This window comes from Emys orbicularis, chromosome 7 (genome assembly GCF_028017835.1).
Source record: "Emys orbicularis isolate rEmyOrb1 chromosome 7, rEmyOrb1.hap1, whole genome shotgun sequence".
Lineage (NCBI taxonomy): Eukaryota > Metazoa > Chordata > Testudines > Emydidae > Emys > Emys orbicularis.
Window position 1 is genome coordinate 84,180,089 of NC_088689.1, and position 24,318 is coordinate 84,204,406.

The window sequence follows — 24,318 nt, forward strand, 5'->3', positions numbered from 1 at the left end:
ATACTAGAAGCATGATAGCAGCATAGTGTAGACGCAGCCTACAGCAATGTAATGGGTTTTTCCATCGCTGTAAGTTCACCACCTCCCTGAGCGATGGTAACTAGGTCAATGGAAGCATTCTTCCATTGACCTCGCTGTGTCTACACCAAGGGTTAGGTTGACATAGCCATGGTGCACAGTGGTCTCTATTTTTCACGCCCCTGAGCACCAGAGCTCATGAGAACATAAGAACAAAGAACGGCCATACTGGGTCAGACCAATGGTCCGTATAGCCCAGCTTCCTGTTTTCCAACAGTGGCCAATGCCACATACTTCAGAGGGATTTAACAGAACAAGTAATCATCAAGTAATCCATCCCCTGTCACCCATTACCAGCTTCTGGCAAACAGAGGCTAGGGACACATCAGAGCATGGTTTTGCATCCCTGCCTATCCTGTCTAATAGCCATTGATGGACCTATCCTCCATGAATTTTATCTAGTTCTTTTTTGAACCCTGTTATAGTCTTGGCCTTCACAACATCCTCTGGCAAAGAGTTCCTAAGGTTGACTGTGCGTTGTTTGAAGATGTACTTCCTTTTGTTTGTTTTAAACCTGCTGCCTATTAATTTCATTTGGTGGCACCTAGTTCTTGTGTATGAGAAGGAGCAACTAATACTTCCTTATTTACGTTTACCACACCAGTCATGATTTTATAGACCTCTATCATATTCCTCCTTAGTCGTCTCTTTTCCAAGCTGAAAAATTCCAGTTTTATTAATCTCTCCTCATATGGAAGCTGTTCCATACCCCTAATAATTTTTGTTGCCCTTTTCTGTACCTTTCCTAATTCCAATATATCTTTTTGAGATGGGGCAACTAGATCTGCACGCAATATTCAAGATGGGGATATACCATGGATTTATATAGAGGCAATATATTTTCTGTCTTCTTATCTATCCCTTTTCTAATGATTCCCAGCATTCTGTTAGCTTTTTTGTCTGCTGCTGCACGTTGAGTGGATGTTTTCTGAGAACTATCCACAATGACTCCAAGATTTCTTTCTTGAGTGGTAACAGCTAATTTAGATCCCATCATTTGGTATGTACAGTTGGGATTATGTTTTCCGATGTGCATTACTTTGCATTTATCAACATTGAATTTCATCTGCCATTTTGTTGCCCAGTCACTCAGTTTTGTGAGATCGCTTTTGTAACTCTTCACAGTTTGCTTTGGGCTTAACTATCTTGAGTAGTTTTGTATCATCTGCAGATTTTTCCATCTCACTGCTTAACTCTTTTTCCAGATCCTTTACCTCTGTTGACCTAAATTTTAAATGTAAACCTGGCCTGGGTCTCCAGATACCCAATTTGGAAGAGGTTAGAGATTGTAGTCTGACTCTCATGCACCCTCTAGTGGCTGGACATAGAGAATATGCAGCCACAGAGAATACATTGGTCCTTCAGTATTCCAGGGCTACAACAATGATAGTGGCTTCTAATGGCATTGAGTGAAAATTCTTTACACTTTGGCTGGAGACACTGTTTTAGGGAGGTGGAGCCCTTAGGCAGTATAGGTGTGGAAGGAAAAATGCTACCTCAACAAGGGTGGATTTGATTTAAATCATGGTTTTCTACAGAAAAGTGCATTCTTGTTGGTTGTTATAACCTTAATACATATTCTTCACATCTCAGAGATAGATGTAGGTTTCATTTTTAGAAGGTACACACTACATTTTTAAACAGTGATTTATTTTGAAAACTTTTCAGATTAGTTTTACAGCTATATCAGAAAACGAATGAATGATTGGTTATTTCATTTACCAAAGGTAATTGAAACAGATATTTATGAAGTCATTGGGAAGTGAACTATCTCCAATTCAACAGGTTAATCATTAATATTTGAAGGAATTTCTTGCCATGCTGTATTAGAGGGGGCCATCAACAAGCAGACATTTAAATTGTTTTATTTAACTAAAACAACAACATAAAGTATTTTGGATTTTTTTCTTCAATAGCAAACATATAATATTTTAACAAAACAAGCATATGTCCCTCGCTTCTCACATTTATCTCCAGACACCTTCTCCTTGTCCAGATCTATTCCGCCCCCAACAATCTTCAACATTTAACTTGTTGAAACTTTGCACTTTTAGAGAGAGGTTAGGGATTGACTCTATATACACAAATTTGCAGAGGGACAATAGAGTTGAGGTCTATTATTTCTCACCTCTATATATTATTTATTTATTTAAAAACATTTTTGCTGTTAATAAGCATGTTACCTCTAGAGACACAAATCCACAGTTTGAGAACTGCAAAACTAAGCATCTCTGATGGTATCTTCTAGACTGAGCACTAAGTCCCATTGGGTAGATAGAAAGATTAACCCAAATAGAAGCCTGTGGAACCCCATAAGATTGGGTCCTTAATCCATGAACTGTTGGAACTCATTTACAAAACTTTTCTTAAACATTACATGAATATATTGTCTCATACTATAGAATTAGAATTTATCATTCCTATTCCATGATGAGATATCTTTGAGTTATAAGGTATCTTATCTAAAACTATCTTTAGATAGGTTTTTTCCTCAAAAACCTTTTATCAAAAAAAATCTGATTTAAATAAAAAAATCCGAAATTTTTATTATTTTTTTAAAAAATCATTGATTTTTATCCACCCTGATCTCAACTACTGAATGTCTTAATTCACATGATTTCTCATGTAAGTCGTCTTTTGTGTAAGATTGATCCTGCTAATTGGGGTATCCCACAGCCGGTTTTTCTGTGGCATGACCTAGTTTTATACTTCAGTGTTGGCCATGAAGCCTAGAGCTCATTAAATGACAAGCCATTTAGAGCTGTCAAGTTTACCAAGCAAATGTCTCCTTTCTTTGCTCTTCCATTCATTTTTGGTTGTAATATTTTGTTTAGCTAAGGAGGTTTGAATGACTAGCTCAGCCCCTTCTTTGTGCCTTGCCAGGTCGAGCAGATCCAGAGTGTATGCTGGGCCATCTGCTGAGAATACTTTTCAAGAATGACGACTTCATGAATGCGGTAGGTTTGCCATTTGCATTTATCCTAAGAATAATAATTGGCAAATGATGACACTTCCCTGTTACCTGTAATGGTTTGTCTTTATCTGCCCTGGGCTGGTTAGCCTCAGTGCTTGTGTTTTTTGTTTTTAGTCCAGTCCACGTTGGAGTTTTTCTACTGTTAGGAATATTTCTTCCAAATGCTGGTTTTAAAACAGGGTTAAATGTGATTTGCCTCCCTCTATTAAAGTGGAGGGAAGGAAGTTTTCTAAATGTAAATCATCATGCACATACTGATGTACAGTAACTCCTCGCTTAACGTTGTAGTTATGTTCCTGAAAAATGCTATTTTAAGCGAAACGATGTTAAGCGAATCCAATTTCCCCATAAGAATTAATGTAAATGCGGGGGTTAGGTTCCAGGGACATTTTTTACAACAGACTATATAGATAGAAGTTTTAAGCGAACAATTTAATACTGTATATAGCAATGATGAGGTGGTGAAGTCAGAGGGTGGGATATTTCCCAGGTAATGCCTTACTGCTAAATGATGAACTAGCACTCAGCTGAGCCCTCAAGGGTTAATGCATTGTTGTTAATATAACCTCACACTCTACAAGGCAACACGAATGGAGGGAGGGGAGACAGAGAGCGACACACACACACACCCTGTGTGAGAGAGAGAGAGATGCGTATTGCCCCTTTAAGTATGCTGACCCCACTCTAAGTACATTGCCTTTTTAGGTAGATTAGTAAGTTGAGATAGCAGCTGCTACCAGCAAGCTCCCTCAGTCCTGAGCCCTGTAGTGTGTCGTCGTCGTCCCCCCATGGAGATAAGGTACAGGAGCAGGGGGGGGAGGGACACCCTGACATTAGCATCCCTCTTCCGCCGCCCCTCCCCCCGCACAGCAAGCAGGAGGCTCCCAGTAGTAGCTCCAAGGCAGAGGGCAGGAGCAGCACATGGCAGTGGAGGGGAGGGACAGCTGAGCTGCCCGGCAATTGATAGCCTGCTGGGTGGCTGCAGCACAGAGAACTTAGGGGAGCAGGGAGCTGATAGGGGAGCTGCCGGTCAACCCTGGTTCCAAGCCCCCACCTGCTAGCTCCAATGGGCTGCTCTTTCTGCAAGCAGTGGACAAAGCAGGCAACTGCCAAACATTGTAAGGGAGCATTGCGCAACTTTAAACGAGCATGTTTCTAATTGATCAGCAACGTAACAACGTTAACCGGGAGGACTTACTGTAATATAAATAAGAAAAATGGAGTCAGGCCTGGTCAAGATTCGCCAGGTAAACTGTTAAAACAGTCTCTAATATTAGTTTAAAAACCATATAATGCAATAATTCCAATGATTACAGGCTATGCCTGTGGATGCTTTTACATGCTGGACTGGTTGCGTGAGCTGGAGAAGAAAATGAGTTCTAAGGGACTGAGCAGAGGACTAAGAGCTAGGAGTTACTGGTTCTTTTCCTGCACAGCTAATGCTTTGTACTTACAACATTTTATTTAATATTTAAATTGCAGTAGCACCCAGAGGCCTGAATTAATATTGGCCCTATTGTTCTAGGCCCTCTAAAAACTCACATTAATACATGGACCCTTCCCCAAATTGCTTGCATATCACTTGTCAGACTATAAAGAATCAGTGAAAAGAGATACAAATAACTAAGAAAAAATCTTGTGCATTGAATTTTCTAAACGAAGTAAATGCTGGTTATTCTCCTCTGCCTTAAGCCATCATTGATTAGCTGGTTTCGTATAGGCATTGTAGCCTTACAGATCAATCCAGGGTGGGCAGTATAGGAGAGAGAACTTTATTTGGCTGAGAAAAAAATAAGTTGTGCTGTCCTTCCACTTCTTTTCTGATACATCAGAGAGGAAAAGTCACCAGGCAGTTGGCTATGCTCTCTCTGAAGCTATGTCTATACTATAGATTGTCATCATAACTTACGTTGCTCAGGTGTATGAATAAACCATGATCCTGAGCGACATAAGTAACACCGACATGAGCACTGTCCACACCAGCGCTTATGTCAGCAGGAGAGCTTCTCCCATCGTCATAGAGTGTCTTCATCAGATGCCCTGCAGCAGTGCTGTATATGTAGAAGCCTGTGGAACCCCATAAGATTGGGGTTTACACAGCCCTAAAGTGTAAGTCAAGGGGTTTACACACTGACAATACTACTGGTATCTTCCCCTTTGCTCCCATGTTTTGTGAAGCTAGGGGAGTCACTAATGATTTCACTGTGTTGCACTGTTTTGAGTCAGAGTTGAATTTCAGGCCACTCCTATTCCTGATATTCTTCCCCCAGCTGGTGAATGCTTACGTGATGACAAGCAGGGAACCTCCATTAAATACTGCTGCCTGCCGACTCCTTCTGGACATCATGCCAGGACTGGAAACTGCTGTTGTCTTTCAGGAAAAGGTACCATGTATACCAAATCAAATCAGTAACAAAGAACTTCTGTATCACCATACTGATAGGTGCCGATTCTGTGGGTGCTCCAGGGCTGGAGCACCCACAGAAAAATTTAGTGGGTGCTTAGCACCCTCCGGCAGCCAGCTCCCCCCCCCCCCGCCCTCCCCAGTGCCTTCCGTCCACCAGCAGCTCTGCTGATCAGCTCCTCCCTCTCCCTCCCAGCACCTCCCATCTGCTGCAGATCAATTGTTCCATGGCGTGCAGGAGGCGCTGTGGGGAGTGGGAGGAGTGGGGACAGGGTGCGCTCAGGGCAGGGTTGGAACTGGGTGGGAAGAGACAGTGAGGGGGCAGTGAGGGAAGAGGTGGTGCGGGGGTGGGAGCTTGGGGGAAGAAGTGGAGTGGGGGCGGGGCCGGGAAGAGGTGGGGCGAGGGTGGGGGCTTGAGGGAAGGGGTGGAATGGGGGCAGGGCATCGGCCAGAGCAGGGGTTGAGCACCCCCAAAGCAAGGAGGAAGGCAGCACTTGTGACCACCCTGGTCGACAAGAAGTCAGACACAATCTCCTTTAGGCATTCTAGCCCCTGGCTCCCATCCAGACAACCAAGTCTGATATAGTGAGAGGTTATTGAAAACCCATTTCACCGTATGTGAGGTTCTTACTGATCCCAAAGGATCAGACACTTACCCCAGATCAATATGTATCTCAGATCTTACACAAATATCCTTCTGGCAGCCAATCCTTAGTAAACTAACTAAAGATTTAATAATAAAAGAAGAGAGTTATAAAATATATCATATACACACAAATGATTGCAAAGTCTTTATATCAGGTTTATAGCAGTGATGGAATAGATGCAGGCTTATGAAGTCTCTCTGGTAACTTCCAAAAGGTTGGAGGGTCTTCAATCTATAGTTCAAGATGCTTCTTTTAGTTGTAAATCCACAGTCCAGAGAATTAGAGCAGGAAAGAGGCAAATTAGGTGTGTCAAGGGTCTTTTATTTACTTAAATTTACTGTCCCAAACAAAGCCCACAGCCCCTGAATGTGGAAAGTTCCTGGCCCAAGATGGAGTCCAGGGTCACATGAGCATATTACGTGCCCTTACATGTTTTGGTGAATCACAGGGGGTGGCCATTGGCATCTGAGGCATCCTCTGGAAGAGCTATCTGGACAGGATGAGTTTCTTCAATGGCCCATTCAGAGAGTGGAGTGTACTTGATAGGCCATCAACACATAACTGTCTAGCCCTAATGTAAATGGGGTGATTTTAATATTCAGATTGTTCTAAAATCCATATGCATAGTGAAACTGTCTTGAAAATTGATATTCCACAATAGGGGCTGGGATAGAATTTGGAACAAGGGGAGGAGAGAACCCATTGATGAATTAGTCAGTTCACTCCTCAGAGCTATTGTGTCAGGCTGTATTACTCTTCATGAGTGTGATGATTCATTTGAGAAAATCCCATTGAGATGAATGAGCCATTTCATGCTTCTGTGCTGCAGTATTAACTGCAGAGGGTTCAGAGCCCCCTGGCTTTCTTCACCCTTTTCTTCTCCCTGTGTTCCTGATGGAGCTCAGACTAATAAGGAAGTTTAATTTCTTGGTTGTGCAGAAATGTCCTTCTCAAAAGCCAGCTGACAGGGCAGAGAGCTTTGCCACACACATGCTATAGTTTGTCTGCTAACAATGTCATGTATAAAATGTCATGTATAGTGTACAGACTTGCTTTTTACTTAAGAATAAACTCATTAAGACAATTGTTTGGGTCCTTTGAGAAACAAACAGTACAGGAGTCAGTACTCTAATAGTTTCTAGTTACATATTGATGTACAAAACGATTTACTCATTTTTTTTGTCAATATATTGAAAATTCCCAGAAAACTTCCTGCATAATCTCTTAGGGTTATAGTCTCATCTATATCACATCACAATTTCTTAAAAGAATACTCCCACATGCATGCAGTGGTGTGGTCTGGAGAAATGAACAAAAAATTGGGGGGAGTAATGAATAATGAATATTCAGAATATTCTGGATTGTTTGGTAAACTAGGTGCAAGCAAGCAATATACATTTTAATATGGCTAAATGTATACATCTAGGAACAAAGAATGTAGGCCATACTTACAGGATTGAGGATTCTATCCTGGGAAGCTGTGACTAAAAAAGACTTGAGAGTTGTGGTGGATAATTAGCTGAATATTAGCTCACAGTGTGATACTGTGACCAAAAGAACTAATATGATCCTGGGCCACATGAACAGTGGAATCTTAAGTAGAAGTAGAGAGATTATTTGACCTTTGCGTTTGGCACTGGTGTGACCACTGCTGGAACCCTGTGTCCAGTTCTGTGCCCACAATTCAAGGAGGATGTAGCTAAATTGGAGAGGGTTCAGAGAAGAGCCGCAAAAATGATTAAATGATTAGAAACATGCCTTATAGTGATAGACTCAGAGCTCAATCTGTTTAGTTTAACAAAGAGAAGGCTAAGCGATGACTTGATTACAGTTTGCAAGTATCTGCATGGTGAAAAAATATTTAATAATGGGCTCTTCAATCTAGCAGGGAAAGGTATAATGTGATCCAATGGCTAGAAGTTGAAGCTGGACAAATTCAGGCTGGATATAGTATAAATTTATAATAGTGAGAATAATTAACCATTGGAACAATTTACCAAAGGTTGTGGTGGATTTTCTCCATCACTTACCATTTTATAATCAAGATGTTACTAAAAGATCTGTTCTAGGAATTATTTTGTGGAATTTCTATGGGCTGTGTTGTAAAGGAGGTCAGACTAGATCAGAGGTGGACAAACTTACTGATCCTCTGAGCCACATAGGATAATCTTCAGAAGTTCGAGAACTGGGTGCACCACAAGAGTGGGGCTGAAGCTCCAAGCCCCAGCAAGCACTTGCTCGGGACTGAAGCCTCTAGACCCCCTTCCCTGCTGGGCAAAAGCCCCTAGTCCCACTATCCTGCTGCAGGGCAGAAGCCTAATCCTCCCCCCCTCCAAAGTCTGGTAAGTGGAGAATGGCGGGTGGGCGGGGGGCTCAGCGAGCTGCACTTTAACTGTAAAAGAGTCACATGTGGCTTGCAAGCCCCAGTTTGGCCACCCCTGGACTAGATGATCACAATGGTCCCCTTCTGGCCTTCGAATCTGTTAATCTGTGAAAAACAAAGGGTTGGGAGACAGCAAGTCAGTTGCACTTCTCTGCCCATTCTGTAAAACTGACACTATGGCTAGGTCTACACTGCAGCGGGGTTCCGACCTAAGATACGCAACTTCAGCTACGTGAATACCGTAGCTGAAGTTGCGTATTTTAGGTCGGCTTACCTAGCGGTGAGGACGCGGGAAAGTCGACCGCTGCCGCCACCTCCGCTGCCGCCTCCTGCCGAGGTGGATTTCCGGAGTCGACGGCAGAGCGATCAGGGATCGATTTTACCGCGTCTTCACTAGACGCGGTAAGTCGATCCCCGAAAAACCGATTGCTACCCGCCGGATCGGCGGGTAGTGAAGACAAAGCCTAAGTCTATGTGACAGCCTATTTCAGCATAATTTATGTCCCTCAGGGGAGTGAATAAACCACCGCCCTAAGCAACGACAAGTGCTCGTATGCACAGTGTTATGTCTGCGGGAGGAGCTGCTCCCGGCGGCATAGCTTCTGCCGTTCGTGGAGGTGGTTTTATTATGCCAATGAAAAAGCTCTCTCCCATCAGCATAGAGTGTCTTCACCAGATGCACTGCAGCAGCGCAGCTGCATCGGTAGGTGTAGACATGCCCTAAGACAATACCAACCTCCCGAGGTGGTGAGGGTTAACTAGTTAATATTTATAAAAAGGTACATAAGTACCAAGTGTGATATTATTTACTATTAAAATTAATTCTCAGTAGTGACTCTAGGACAACCTGGAAAGGAAAATCACTACATTTGCCCTCTATATGATTGAACTTAACAGAAAATTTTTGGTATTTGTCCTGACAATAGCAAATGTTAGAACTTTGTGCTTTTGGTCAATACAAGGCTTGTTTTAATAACTTATAATTTCTTCATAAGTAGGGTTCTATTTTTTATCTGAATTTTTTTCAAAGGTATGAAACCCTTCAGTAAATTTGTTAATATTTTTATAACATTTTTCAATCATACAGATTTTTTTGTAAACTGCACTGCATTTCATTCTTTGTGTGGTGGTTACTTTTGCCATTATTTAATAGTTTTGTTTGTTCCTGGAATAATATGGCCCTCTAGTGGTCAAAGTATTTCACATTTCATGGATTTTAAAGATTAATTTAAATGCTCTTAAAACATTCTTGAAGAAGAAAATATGAAAGAACTAAAATTGACAACATGTGTATATAAAGTAATTCACTAAAATAAAAATTAGACCACATTTTAAACATCTGTTCTACTCAGATCTTGAGAGGTAAATTCAGGGTTCTGATTTCTTTGCAGCAATACATGACCTTCTAGATGCCCAATTATTATTACTCTATATTATTTGTATTGTAGTGGCTCGGGGAGGGATTCCAATTATGTATCAGAGCCCCATAGTAGTAGCTGCTAATGAAACTTTGTGTTCTGCTTTGGGGTCAGTGATACTGTTTCAAGAGAAAAGCAGGATCTTGCACTGTTACTTTTCACTTTTTAATTCTGCCTAGATTAATTCTTATCTGTCAGATATTTTGTTCAAACAGAAGTAGGGTGGCATTCTTACTAAAAAAAATAGCTTCTCTTTCTTAGTGAAATGATCAGTACGCTTCCACTGGTGTCTGTTGCACCAAACCATTCTGGATTTAGGGCCAGATTAAGGAATCCCTTATTTTCATTGGTGAGCAATTACTTTCATTAATAGTTCTGTTGGCTCCAAAGGGATCACAATCTGGCCATAAAGAATAATAAAATGTCTTGTTGAAGCAAAGCACTTTTGGCCAGATCCTGCTTCATTATACTAGTGTAAATCCAAAGCAACTCCTCTGAGATCAGTGGAATTACTTCAGGTTTACGCTGGTGTAACTGAGAAGAGAATTAGGCCAGATAGTCAGTGTTAACCTTCTGAGTGCTGGTACTTTCTGGGCAATAAGCCAAATGAACATGTAAGTGAATTCTGCATGCATAGAAATCCTGACCCAAACCATGTAATGTAAATTGTTGGTGTGTAACATGAATAATGGGGAGTAAGGAGAACTGTGCCTCAACACAGTTGATGGTGGGAGGGAGGAAGGGAGGAAAACTTAGTGTCTGAATGGCTTTTTTGTTTTACTTTAGGAAGGCATAGTTGAAAATCTATTTAAGTGGGCACGAGAGGCGGATCAGCCATTGAGGACATATGCAACTGGGTTGCTAGGAGGTGCTATGGAAAACCAAGATATTGCTGCCAACTACAGGGATGAGAACTCTCAACTGGTAATGTCCACATGAGATGCTTTTCTTTTCGGGAGAGGGACATGAAATTATAAAACTTTTTTTGTTTGCCTGGGGCTGCTGACATTTATGAAATAGTATTTTATGCACTCTTTAGTGGCTCTAATAGTAAAACTGCAGGAGTAAATGCCTTTTGTTTCATTCACCTTCTCCTCGAAGGCATATTTTTTGATGGTATGTTTTGTGACCCAATTTCTTGTGTTCTGTGGGTGGCATTTTCAAAAGTACCTATGGGAGCTAAGAACACAAGTACCATTGACTGTAAATGGGAGTTGTGCTCCTAGCTCCCTTAAGTACTTTGGAATATTCCATTCAAAGTCCATAGCTATCACATGTCAAAGCTCACATATTGGACACATGCTGTAAAATGAAAGGCAGAACAACAAAGAAACAACTTAACGTGAAATAACATTTTTTTAATATGAAGCCTTTTATCACTTTAGTTTTGTGATACCTTATGTAAATTGTCAATACATAAATGGCATAAATGGCATAAATTTAGATCCATATGGGACAGGTGAAATTAGCTCTCAAATGAATACGATACATCAATGTATGAGCAGGATTAAATTCATGCTTGCACAACTGAGGTGAAATTGGGTCTTGAGAGTTTTCTAGAAACTTAAGTCAAGTTTGATATAATTACTGCTGCAGAGGTAGTGTGCACTTGCCACAGGCTAAGGGAGTAGAGGAAGCGCTCAGGGGACACAAAGGATCTTCTAGCATATATATTCTGGCTACAGCATTTCAGTTGTTGATTACAACTCCCAGGCCACCTCCTCGTCAGTCATAAGGATGTTGGGTATTGTTGGCCTTATTCATACAGGAAGCCATTATGGCTAAAAGTACCTTCCCTTTTGCTTGATTAGAATTCCTTAGGTTTAATTATTTGAGGCAGATTATTTCTGGCCCAAATGCAGACCACAGCATGCATGATACCTTATGCTAAAGAGCTGGATCTATGATAAGCGTGAGAAGACTTACAAATCTGGTAATGGCCAATCTTTGGAGCAGGCTAGATGCACTATTTGGTTACTACATGAAGTCAGTGGATGCATTCTGACTTGTTTCTTTGCATGACAGGTAGCTTTGGTTCTTCGACGGCTACGGGAGCTACAGGGTAATGAAATGACCATGAAACAGGAAAACAAGCGTCCCAGTCCTCGGAAACTGCCTTCGGAACCTCTGTTGCCTCTGGATGAAGAGGCTGTGGATATGGACTATGGGGAGATGGCAGTAGATGGGGAACAGGAGGAAGTTGCCGGGGATATGGACATCTCTTTTCATCTTGATACAAGCCACAAGACCAGCAGTCGAGTGAACTCTGCCACAAAGCTTGAGGACATGGGACTAAGGAAAAGCAAATCAGGGAAACCGCATGAAAGAGACAGCTTCCGGAAGGCCAAACAAAAACTGGGCTTCTCTTCTTCAGAGCCAGAGCGGATGTTTGTTGAGTTATCCAACAGCAGCTGGTCAGAAATGTCCCCATGGGTAATTGGCACCAACTATACCCTTTACCCTTTGACTCCTGCCATAGAGCAGAGACTAATTCTGCAGTACCTGACCCCCTTAGGAGAATACCAAGAGGTGAGCATATAGGGGAGGGGAGGAAGCAGACTGAGTTTTAATTGTTTTGATGAGACTTTTGTATGTTTTAGGCTTGGCAAGATTTGCTTTTAATCAATAACTGTCGGTGAAAGTTGATTTCTGTTGACACACTGAAATAGACTAAAACAAATCAATCGGTGACGCCAGGCAGAGGGTTTCCTGTGCTGCCTCAGCACCGGTGACACCTGATTTCGGGAGTCACAAGATACAGGGAGGGGTGCAGCCCTGGTAGGACAGAGCAGAGATCCCTGGCTAGGACTGCAAGGAGGAGGAAGATGAGCCCTTGGCCACAAGGGAGACCACCCCACTGCTGAATGGCTCCTGTGGCAGTGAAGGGTGCCCACTGCAGTCCTGCTGTGACAGACCCACTCTCTCACTCATGAGTTGGGAGTGAAGGGGATCTCTGTTTTGCCCTGCCAGAACCGCAGCCTTCCCCACACCCTATAGAGACTGGGTGTCACTGGCCCTGTGGCCGTGCAGGGTATCCTTTGCAACTCAGTGGTCCCTGCTTAGCTCCCTCACTCCTGTGACAGTGGAGCTGCAGAGGGCAACCTGCATGGATTGCGGGACCAGTGACATCTGATCCCTGTAGGCATAAGGTGCAAGGGAGGCTGTGGTCTCCTGGTCCAGAGGAGCGGAAACCCCTGGCCAGGACTGCAAGGAAGTGGATGAGCCCCCGGCAGTTCCAGCCTGGGGCAGCCTCCACGCTTCTGGCTGGTGCGTGAGTGAGTGGAGCCAGTGACATCCGGTCCCTGCAGGCGCAAGGTGTGGGGAAAACTGCGATCCTGGCCTGGCAGAAGAGACCCCTGGCCAGTACTGCGAGGAGGAGTCATCGTTGTCCCTGGCCATGGAGGATGCTATTCCACTTCTGAATGGCTTTATTCCTGGGCAGGTGCCATTCAGCAGTGTGGTGTCCACCCCTGCACCTGGGGACTCATTGTCATCCTCATGGCCCTGGCTAGGGGTCTTTGCTGTACCCCGTTAGGACCCCAGCCTTCCCCACACCTGCAGGGATCCAGTGTCACCAGTCCTGTGGCCATCAAGGGATCCCTCTTCAGCTCTGCTGTCACGGCCCCACTTGCTCACTCACCAGCGAAGAGTGTGGGAGCTGTCCCTGGGCAGGAACTGTTCAGCAGTGGGATGGCCTCCCCCCGGCTGGGGGGCTCATTATCCTGCTCAGTCCTGCCTGGGGGTCTCTGCTCCATCAGGCCTGGATGACTGCAGCCACATCTTGAGCCCTGGTGTCTTGGGCCCCTCAGTTGCACAGTTAGCCCCTGCAGCCCCACCGTCAGCACTGCTAACATGAACTCCAACCCTATATGCCCCACAACTGTAAAAATAAAAATAGTTAAAAATAGAAAAAAAAAACCCTTCAAAATAAAAATGAATAAAAATAATTATCAAAATTAAAACAAAAAAATAATCAAATTCTGCCAACCCTATGTATGATATTAGGGGTAAAGATCTGAGTGCCATTGTTCCATTTCAGGATCTGTCCTGAATGTGGCATAGGTCACTATAGATTCCTAAAGTGTAAATTATCTTCAGACTAATTGTTCACTTAAAATATGAGACATAAATGGTTAAGGTGAAATTAAGCGGCAGTCCTGGCTAACGGTTATAGAGTAGGTCACTGGGAATCAGACTCCTGGATTGTTTCTTTTTCTTAACTCTTAGTGATTTGTTGTGTGAGACGGGGCAAATATCGTAGGGAAATTGTATATGTTTCAAGATATCTGTAAAATTAAGATTAACACCCTACATTTGTAATGTGCTTTGAGAGAAAAGATGCCATGTATGTGTGAAGTGTTAAAGCAAGTGCCTTGTGTGACCGCTTCAGTAATCCTGCTTTCTGGAAGTTAGCTCCATTCATGCTGCACATTCAAGCTGGAAAATGGAGCTGTTTGCTTTGTTGTATATCTGGACACAAATAGTAGGGGTCGGACCAGCTTCACCAAGAAGCCATGATTTAGCACAGGTCTGTCGAGAGGCTGTACCTTTGCTTAGAAAATTTCCCTTGATTAACTTGGTCTGAGATGCAACCCAGCAACACAAAATTGCTTTATGGCATACCTTACATGTGCGTATGCACTCTGCTTCTGAGAGAACCAAAGAAACTATGGGACTGTCATAATAATCCCCATGTATTGCTGCATGCTGGATGGCATGCAGTCTGTCAGCAATAATAAGATATAAAATTTTGAGTTAATACTTGCACATATAATTTTATATGAAGGGGTTTTGGCTTTGTTGCCTTGCTCTCCTGTTTTTTGTTTGGTTGTTGGGTAGTTGTCTTTGCACAGATGGAAAACAGAACCTACCGCCAGGGTGTTCCCTGTATGGACATGTCATATTCTTACAGAAGGAGTGGCTTGAGATTTCCATGTGGCCGCTGTCATGCATCTTGCTGCAGTCAGCAGATGTATTACAAGAGGTCTGTTAACTTTTATTGCTTCCTATGGATGGAGCTGGGTACCTTTGACCTCTCATAACAGGTATCCTCTAATAGGGCAAAATTGGGGTTTGGGAAAAGAGTAAAAAATAAAACAGACCTTTTAAATGCTATGAAACATTGAGCAAGTCTCTCAATTCTCACTGTTTTCAGCTGCTCCCTATCTTCATGCAACTTGGATCAAGAGAGCTGATGATGTTCTACATTGACCTGAAACGGACCAATGATGTGCTGCTTACCTTTGAAGCTCTAAAGGTAAATTACTCTCATAGTGCAAAGAAGTTGTGTGTTGAATTGTGGTGCATTGAACCAGCTATTTGCTCTGCAGGCTCAAAGGTTTCTGAGGCGAATGCTCTTCTCCTTCAGTAGATGGCACCTGTATGTCGTGCAGGCTGGCCTGGGATTGGAAATGGAATCAATTTGAATCAGATGCTCTGCAAGGACAAAGCAAGCAGCAAGTGGGAGAGACCACTTCCCATTTGTCATATGAAATAAATGGGGAGTGATTTCTAGTGGCGAGAGCAAGTGAATAAATGTCGATTGCAGGTTCTAATCCTGGCATTACTGCTAATTGGCTGTGTAACCTTGAACAAATCACTGAAGTGCAGTTAGGTTAAGATTCCCTATGTGTAAAATGAGGATTCTTTCCAGCCTTTATAAAGTTCTTTGAGTGTTCATATTCGCTTAACATAGTTTCGTTTAAAGTCGCATTTTTCAGGAACATAACTACAACGTTAAGCGAGGAGTTACTGTATAATAGAAAGGTGTTTACATAAGTTAAATTTTACATTCTGCTGCCTGTGATGGTGGGGAGAATAGGAATTAGGGAACCACATTTCTCTGCCACCTCCCTATACAAGTAGCAGGGCAGGATCTTTCTCAAGTGTTGCAGAGCACTGAGAGAAGTATGGGGAATTCCACACTAACCTGCTTTCTTTTCTTAGCATTTGGCATCGTTGCTGCTCCACAACAAGTTTGCTACGGAGTTTGTTGCTCATGGAGGAGTGCAGAAGCTGCTAGAGATTCCTCGTCCTTCCATGGCAGCTACAGGGGTCTCCATGTGCTTATATTATCTATCCTACAACCAGGATGCCATGGAGAGGGTAAGAGACATTCCCTTACTAGGATTGTAGTGATTCACAGGGTATCAAGAAGCTCTGTGTCACTGTTGGTTCAAACAATGAATGAACAGTTCAATGGTAGAGCTGAAGAGCCAGCTACTGTTTTGAGGCCATGGCCTGTATAGAGAAGGAGTGAAGTGAAGGAATATGTACAGTACCACTGAGAGAGTGTTTGACCGATTATGTTTAAGCATGGGGGTGTGTAACTCCTTCCAGGGGGTGTAACCGGGGGAATAGCAGAACATAAAATCACAGGAAAATTTGCCAACCCCCCTTCCCAATTTTGTAATCTGTGTTATGTAGAAGGTCATATGATCATATTGCTCCCTTCTGGCCTTTCAAATCTATGAATTTGTGGCTACTGATTTACTGGGATTGCTTTTCCACATAAAATCCAAGCTTGGGTGGCTGCTCTATTGCACGGTCCAGAGGGAGGCTCCAAAACAAGCAGTGAAACTTCATGAGGCCACCCACACTTCATTGTATAGTTCACCTGCAACAATGGTTCACAGTTAATCTGGGAGGGCGTATCTAGTGGGATCCCATAGGGATTAGTCCTGGGTCTCGTACTAGTCAGTATTTTAATTAATGACTTGGATAACAGAGTGGAGCGTATGTTTATAAAATTTGCTGATGACACCATGCTGGGAGGGGTTGCAAGCACTTTGGAGGATGGGATTAGAATTCAAAATGTGACAAATTGGAGAATTGTTCTGAAATCAACAGGAAGAAATTCAATAAAGACAACTGCCAAATACTATGCTTAAGAAGGAAAAATCAAATACACGAGTACAAAATGGTTGTAGGCTATGTAGTACGGCTGAAAAGTATCTGAGGGTTATAGTGGATAACAAATTGAATACGAGTCAGCAATGTGATACAGTTGCAAAAAAGGCTAATATAATTCTGGGGTGTATTAAAAAGAGTATTGCATGTAAGATAATGGAGGTAATTGTCCCTCTCTGCTTGGCACTGGTGAGGCCTCAGTTGGATTACTTTGTTCAGTTCCAGGCACTGCACTTTAAGAAAGATGTAGATGAATTGGAGAGAGTCCGGAGGAGAGCAACAAAAATGATCAAAGGTTTAGAAACCCAGACCTGTGAGGAAAAATTTTAAAAAAACTGGGCATGTTTAATCTTGAGAAAAGAAGACTGGGGGAGGGGGAGACCTGATAAATTTTCAAATTTATTAAAGGTTGTTATAAAGAGCACAGTGATCAACTGTTCTCCATGACCACTGAAGGTAGGACAAGAATTAATTAGCTTAATCTACAGCAAGGGAGAGTTAGGTTAGATATTAGGGAAAACTTTCTAACTATAATTATATTAAGCTCTGGAATAGGCTTTTAAGAGAGGTTGTGGAATCCCCATCAATGGAGGTTTTTAAGAACAGGTTGGACAAACACTTGTCAGGGATGATCTAGGTTTTCTTGCTTATGCTACAGCACAGTGGACTGGACTTGGGACTTCTTGTGTCCCTTACAGCCCTGCATTTCTCTGATTCTATGAAAGCATGGACAGTATCATGGCCTTTGTTACGCAGGAGATCAGACCAGGTGATCATAATGGTCCCTCCTGGCCTTCAGATCTATGAAGCTATGAACAGAGTAGCTAAGGAGAGTTATTTCCCTACCTGAATTTTTTTTTTTTTTTGTATCTGCCACTAGGAAGTTTGTCCTTGTCTCCTCTTGTCAGATTATGAGAATCTGCTAACAACTTCCCTCCAGTTTTTGTCTGTTTTTAAATTGCTTTGAATAGTATGTTAGAATGGCTGCTACAAATGTAGTTTTGTGCAATGACTGGCTTCTTAAAATGAGACGGGCTGGATATAACTCTCTCAGAATACAGTAACTAGTTGTTCTTCTTTGAGTGCTTGCTCATATCGATTCCAATTAGGTGTGCGCGCGCCGCGTGCACGATCGTCGGAGAATTTTCTACCCTAGTAACACCCGGTGGGTCGGCTGTGGAGCCCCCTGGAGTGGCGCCTTCATGGCGCTGGATATATACCCCAGCCGACCCAGCGCCCCCTCAGTTCCTTCTTACCGCCCCTGACGGTCGTTGAAACTGTGGAGCGCGGCATAGCTGTTCTCCACTCTCCCTAGCTTACTCTTCAATTCTTGTAGATAGTTCTAGTTATAGTTGTTTTTACTCTTTAGATAGTTATTCATTTTAGTTTTGTGATAATTGTATATAGTTAGCAGGGGGTTAAGGGGGTTGTTCTCCCCCCTTTTTCCCCCGGCGCATAGCCGGGCTCATGCCCAAGGCTCCTGGCTTTAAGCCGTGTGCGTCCTGCGCTAAGCCTATGCCGACGAGTGACCCGCACAACTCCTGTCTGAAGTGCCTCGGAGAATCCCATCAGGCAGATAAGTGTCAGATCTGTAAGGCCTTCAAACCAAGAACGAGAAAGGAGCGGGACTTTAGACTTCGGCAGCTCCTAATGGAGGCGGCACTTAGCCCGGATCCTCCTTCGGCGCGCCCAGCCCCGGCGGCCCCCACTGGTACTGCACCGCGAGCTGATTCAGACAAGTCCTCACGGCACCGGCCGCCTTCGGCACCGCACCTGCCACAAGGGACTCGGCACCGGTCCATATCTCCGGGCCACAAGAAAGCCCGTAAGGCGCAGGAGACTGCTGTCCTGAAGACGCCGGCTCCCCCGGTGCCGGGGGTAGAGCCGCGTCCCTCTGTGGACCGACAGAAGCAAGTCCCTGCTGCACTGTCGACTCCAGCGCCGCGGCCGTTGAGTCCGGTGCGCACAGAATCTCCACCTCGGTCGGTGGTGGAGCCCTGTCTCCCTTCCACCCCGGAGACGTTTGCGACGGCCAGGGACCTTATTGCGCTCACGGAGCCGGCACTGCTTCCACCTCCGGCACCGGTGGCTTCCCGCGCACTACAATCCCGGGGCAAGCCTGCCCTGCTGCGCCCGCCGTCTCCGGCCGGGGACTTCCGGCACCGCTCCAGATCTCGGAGCAGGTCCCGCCGCCGCTCGCAGTCCCGGCGCCGACTATCACCTCGGCACCGGTCGGACTCGCGGCCAAGGTCTTCTTCCCGGCACCGCTCTACGTCTCGGCACCGTCACGATCATCGGTACCGATCGGACTCCAGACGTAGTTCGCGGCACCGGTATGAGCGTCGTTCGACTTCGAGGGGCCGCTCCCGGTACCACCTCTCGTCGCGGTCGTCGTCCCGCTCAAGGTCCGGATCTCGGCACCGGTGGGGCTACCGGCACCGTTCCCGATCCCGGTACCGCTCACCGGCACCACGCAGGGACCGATCCCCCTACGACCGGCACCGATCGGCACCGTACCATCCGGAGCCGGTTTCGACGCGCTCGGCACCGCCTTGGCCCTCGAGATTGGCATCTCGTTCCTCGGAGCGGGCCTCCAGATCGGTGTACCCTCCTCAGGGGCAGGCGGCTACGTCTGACTTGGGCCATTGGCAGGACGCGGCTGAGGACCCTGTGCAGGGACCTGCGCACTGGTCCTTTTGGACTCCGTGGGCCTACCATCAGGCGCAGGGGGCTCCACCATCATCAGCCTCTCGCTCGGCACGTTCCGAGCCCAGGGCCCCGGAGGCCACCATCTCCCGCCCTCCCCCAGGAGGCATGGAGGCCCCCGTGCCTACACCAACTGAGGCCCCGGACCCAGGGACAGGCGATGCCCAGCTTCATGAACCCCTGGAACAGGACCCGCCATTAGACCCCTTGCCACCGGAGGCATCCTCCTCATCTTCCCCAGATGAGGCGGTGGCGGGCACAACCGCCACGGGTCCGCCCCCTATAGATCTTCGGGCCCACCAGGACCTATTGCGCCGGGTGGCGCGTAATATGGATCTCCAGGCGGAGGAGATCGTAGAGGTACAGGACCCGGTGGTGAGCATCCTCTCCGCTGATGCCCCATCTAGAGTGGCTCTACCTCTCATACGCACGATTGAGGCTAATGCCACTTCAATATGGCAAACCCCTGCCTCTATCCCACCCACAGTCAGAGGCGTGGAAAGAAAGTACTTTGTCCCTTCAAAGGATTATGAGTACCTATATACCCACCCCCAACCGTGCTCACTAGTGGTGTCATCTGTGAACGCACGGGAACGCCACGGCCAGCAGGCTGCAGCGCCCAAATCGAAGGACGCTAAGCGCTTCGATTTGTTTGGGCGCAAGGTGTATTCGGCGGGAGGGCTACAACTTAGAGCGGCCAACCAGCAGGCGCTCTTGAGCCGCTATAACTTTAATTCCTGGACCTCGATGGGAAAATTTAAAGAACTGGTCCCCCAAGACTCCAGGGAAGAGTTCGGGGCCTTAGTAGAGGAAGGTAAGAGGGTGGCACGTACCTCCTTACAGGCCTCTTTAGACATTGCAGACTCAGCCGCTAGAACACTGGCCTCAGGTATAGCCATGCGGCGAATCTCCTGGCTCCAGGTCTCAGGCTTGCCGCCTGAACTTCAGCAGACTCTACAGGATTTACCCTTTGAGGGCCAGGGCCTGTTCTCCGAGAAGACGGACTCTCGGCTGCAGAGCCTTAAGGACTCGAGGACAATCATGCGCTCCCTGGGGATGCATGTCCCAGGGCCTCAGCGCAGACCCTTTAGGCCCCAGCCTCAAAGGTTTTACCCTCCCCCGCCTCGTCCGAGACAGGACTTTGCCAGAAGGCGGGGCCGAGGTGGCAGGCGAAGGTCGACCGGCCCTCAACCGGCTCAAAACCAGGGGCCGCCTAGGCCACCTTCAGGCCCTAGGCAGAACTTTTGAAGGTGCGGTCGAGGACGGCACCTCAACCAATATCCAGGATCCAACTCCCTCCTTTCGGGATCGCCTCTCCCATTTCCACCGTGCTTGGTCCCTTATAACCTCGGACCGCTGGGTCCTTCGCACGGTGGAGAGGGGATACGCTCTCCAATTTTCCTCGTTCCCCCCCTCCCATTCCCCCTCCCCGTCCCTCTTCAGGGACCCTTCTCACGAGCAACTCCTTACACAGGAGGTTTTTGGGCTCCTCTCTATGGGGGCCATAGAGGAGGTTCCGCTAGAGTTAAGGGGCAGGGGTTTTTATTCCCGCTACTTCCTGATCCCCAAGTCAAAAGGGGGTCTGCGACCCATCTTAGACTTGCGCGGACTCAACAAATTCATAGTAAAGTTGAAGTTCCGCATGGTATCATTGGGGACCATTATCCCTTCCTGGATCCTGGAGATTGGTTCGCTGCCCTCGACATGAAGGACACATATTTCCACATAGTGATCTATCCGCCTCACAGGCGCTTCCTGCGATTTGTAGTAAACAAGGTGCACTACCAATTTGCAGTCCTTCCCTTCGGCTTGTCCTCGGCGCCCAGGGTGTTCACAAAGTGTGTGGCGGTCGTCGCGGCATACCTTCGTCGACAAGGGATACAGGTGTTCCCGTATTTAGACGACTGGCTGGTACGCGGCCGCACCAGAGACCAAGTTCAAGGTCATGTTCACATAGTGATACAAACCTTCCACGAGCTGGGCATTCTGCTCAACAGAGAGAAGTCCACTCTAGTGCCGACCCAGAGGATAGAATTTATTGGAGCAATCCTAGACTCCAGATGTGCCCGAGCCATTCTACCAGACAACCGCTTTCATACCATCACAAGCGTCATTCAAGGCCTCAGGACATTTCCGATTACCACAATAAAGACATGCCTCGCCCTGTTGGGTCACATGGCCTCGTGCACTTACGTAACCAGGCATGCCAGACTACGGCTTCGCCCACTACAGGCTTGGGTATCATCGGTGTACCGTCCTCACCGGGACAACCTGAACATGGTGGTCACGGTTCCGTGTTCGGTCTTGACCTCCCTCACCTGGTGGTTGGATCGCATGGCAGTCTGTGCAGGAGTGCCGTTTCACGCCCCACAACCCTCCCTCCACCTGGTCACGGACGCTTCATCTCTAGGATGGGGCGCTCATCTCGGGGAGCACCATACCCAGGGCCTGTGGACCGCGTCCCAACTAGCCCTGCACATCAACGTCCGAGAGCTGATGGCGGTGCGCCTAGCCTGCCAGGCATTCCTCAATCTCCTACAGGGCCGTTGCGTGTTGGTTCTCACCGACAACACCACGACCATGTTTTACATCAACAAGCAAGGCGGAGCCCACTCATCGCTCCTATGCCAAGAGGCCATTCGCCTGTGGGACTTCTGCATCGCCCACTCGATACATCTCACGGCATCGTTCCTCCCTGGAGTCCAGAATACGCTGGCGGACCATCTCAGCAGGTCCTTCCAGACGCACGAGTGGTCAATTCGCCCCGACATCATCTATTCCATCTTCCAGAGGTGGGGATTTCCCCAGGTCGACCTGTTTGCGTCTCGAGCCAACAAGAAGTGCCAGGCATTCTGCTCCCTGCAAGGGCGAGCTCTAGGCTCTCTGTCGGACGCCTTCCTTCTATCGTGGAAGGACCACCTGTTCTACGCCTTTCCTCCATTTCCACTGGTCCACAGGGTATTACTCAAGCTACGCAGAGACCAGGCACAGGTGATTCTAGTCGCTCCAGCTTGGCCAAGGCAGCACTGGTACACCACACTGTTGGAGCTCTCGGTTCAAGCACCGATCACGCTTCCCTTGTGCCCCGACCTCATCTCTCAGGACCACGGCCGACTGTGTCACCCCGACCTGCAATCGCTCCACCTCACAGCGTGGATGCTCCATGGCTGAATCGGACAGAGCGGCAATGCTCGCAGCCCGTCCAGCAGATTCTGCTGGGAAGTAGAAAGCCCTCTACACGGACCACTTACTTAGCAAAGTGGAAACGTTTCTCCTGTTGGTGCGAGCAACGAGCTACGTCCCCCTTGCAGGCGCCTATTCCTCTCATACTTGAATATCTCCTATCCCTAAAACAGCAGGGCTTGGCGATATCTTCAATCAGGGTTCACCTCGCCGCTATTTCGGCGTTCCACCCAGGAGAACTCGCTTCCTCGGTCTTCTCTAACCCGATGGTCGTTGGATTCCTCAAGGGCTTAGACCGACTGTACCCACAGCAACGCCAGCCGGTTCCGACATGGGATCTCAACCTGGTTTTCTCCAAGCTCACAGGGCCTCCGTTCGAGCCATTGGCTACCTGTTCACTCCTGTACCTATCCTGGAAGACAGCCTTCCTTGTAGCCATCACCTCAGCACGGCGCGTTTCTGAACTCAGAGCGCTTACGTCCGAGCCCCCATACACTGTGTTCCATAAGGACAAGGTGCAGCTTCGCCCCCACCCTGCCTTTCTTCCCAAGGTAGTCTCATCTTTTCACGTGAACCAGGATATATTTCTCCCGGTCTTCCACCCGAAGCCACATGCTACTCGCCAAGACCAGCGTTTGCATTCTTTGGACGTACGCAGGGCCCTGGCTTTCTACATTGACCGTACAAAGCCGTTTAGGAAGACGACACAACTCTTCGTTGCAGTGGCCGACCGGATGAAAGGCTCACCGGTCTCCTCACAGTGCCTGTCCTCTTGGATCACGTGCTTGCTACGACCTGGCCGGGGTCCCGACGCCACGCCTCACCGCTCACTCCACGAGGGCCCAGGCCTCCTCGACTGCCTTCCTGGCTCAAGTCCCGATCCAGGACATTTGTAGAGCTGCAGTTTGGTCATCGGTCCACACATTCGCTGCTCACTATGCGCTGGTGCAACAATCCAGAGACGATGCTGCATTCGGGTCAGCGGTTTTGCACACAGCAATGTCTCACTCCGACCCCGCCACCTAGGTGGGGCTTGGGAGTCACCTAATTGGAATCGATATGAGCAAGCACTCGAAGAAAAGACGGTTACTCACCGTTGTAACTGTTGTTCTTCGAGATGTGTTGCTCATATCCATTCCAAACCCGCCCCCCTTTCCCACTGTCGGAGTAGCCGGCAAGAAGGAACTGAGGGGGCGCTGGGTCGGCTGGGGTATATATCCAGCGCCATGAAGGCGCCACTCCAGGGAGCTCCACAGCCGACCCACCGGGTGTTGCTAGGGTAGAAAATTCTCCGACGATCGTGCACGCGGCGCGCGCACACCTAATTGGAATGGATATGAGCAACACATCTCGAAGAACAACAGTTACAACGGTGAATAACCGTCTTTTCTGAGTTGCCTGGAGAGGTCACTGCACAGTAACTGAAGCTGTTCACACTGTAGCTCCTGGAGCAAGGAGCCTTGCTTTTGTTTGTTCTAGGATACTCTGTTCTGGTAGGTACCAAATTGGGGTACTGGAGTGCTGGTCTCAAAAGGATGTATGGTTAAGAGACTTGACCATAGATCATATCTTTCATTTAACACTCTGATTGTGGCTACCATCTTTGAATCCCTTTA

At 46.7% G+C, this 24,318-nt stretch overlaps 1 protein-coding gene across 1 annotated transcript in view; it reads left to right on the forward strand.

Moving 5' to 3' along the window:
• The window catches only part of DCAF1 (DDB1 and CUL4 associated factor 1), a 98,781-nt gene that overhangs the window by 13,837 nt on the left and 60,626 nt on the right, over window positions 1–24,318 (forward strand). Inside the window, exons 3-8 of the mRNA XM_065408140.1 lie at window positions 2,962–3,035; window positions 5,323–5,436; window positions 10,691–10,828; window positions 11,930–12,433; window positions 15,060–15,161; window positions 15,851–16,009. Coding sequence (XP_065264212.1) covers window positions 2,962–3,035; window positions 5,323–5,436; window positions 10,691–10,828; window positions 11,930–12,433; window positions 15,060–15,161; window positions 15,851–16,009 — 1,091 coding nt within the window. The remainder of the gene's footprint in view (window positions 1–2,961; window positions 3,036–5,322; window positions 5,437–10,690; window positions 10,829–11,929; window positions 12,434–15,059; window positions 15,162–15,850; window positions 16,010–24,318) is intronic.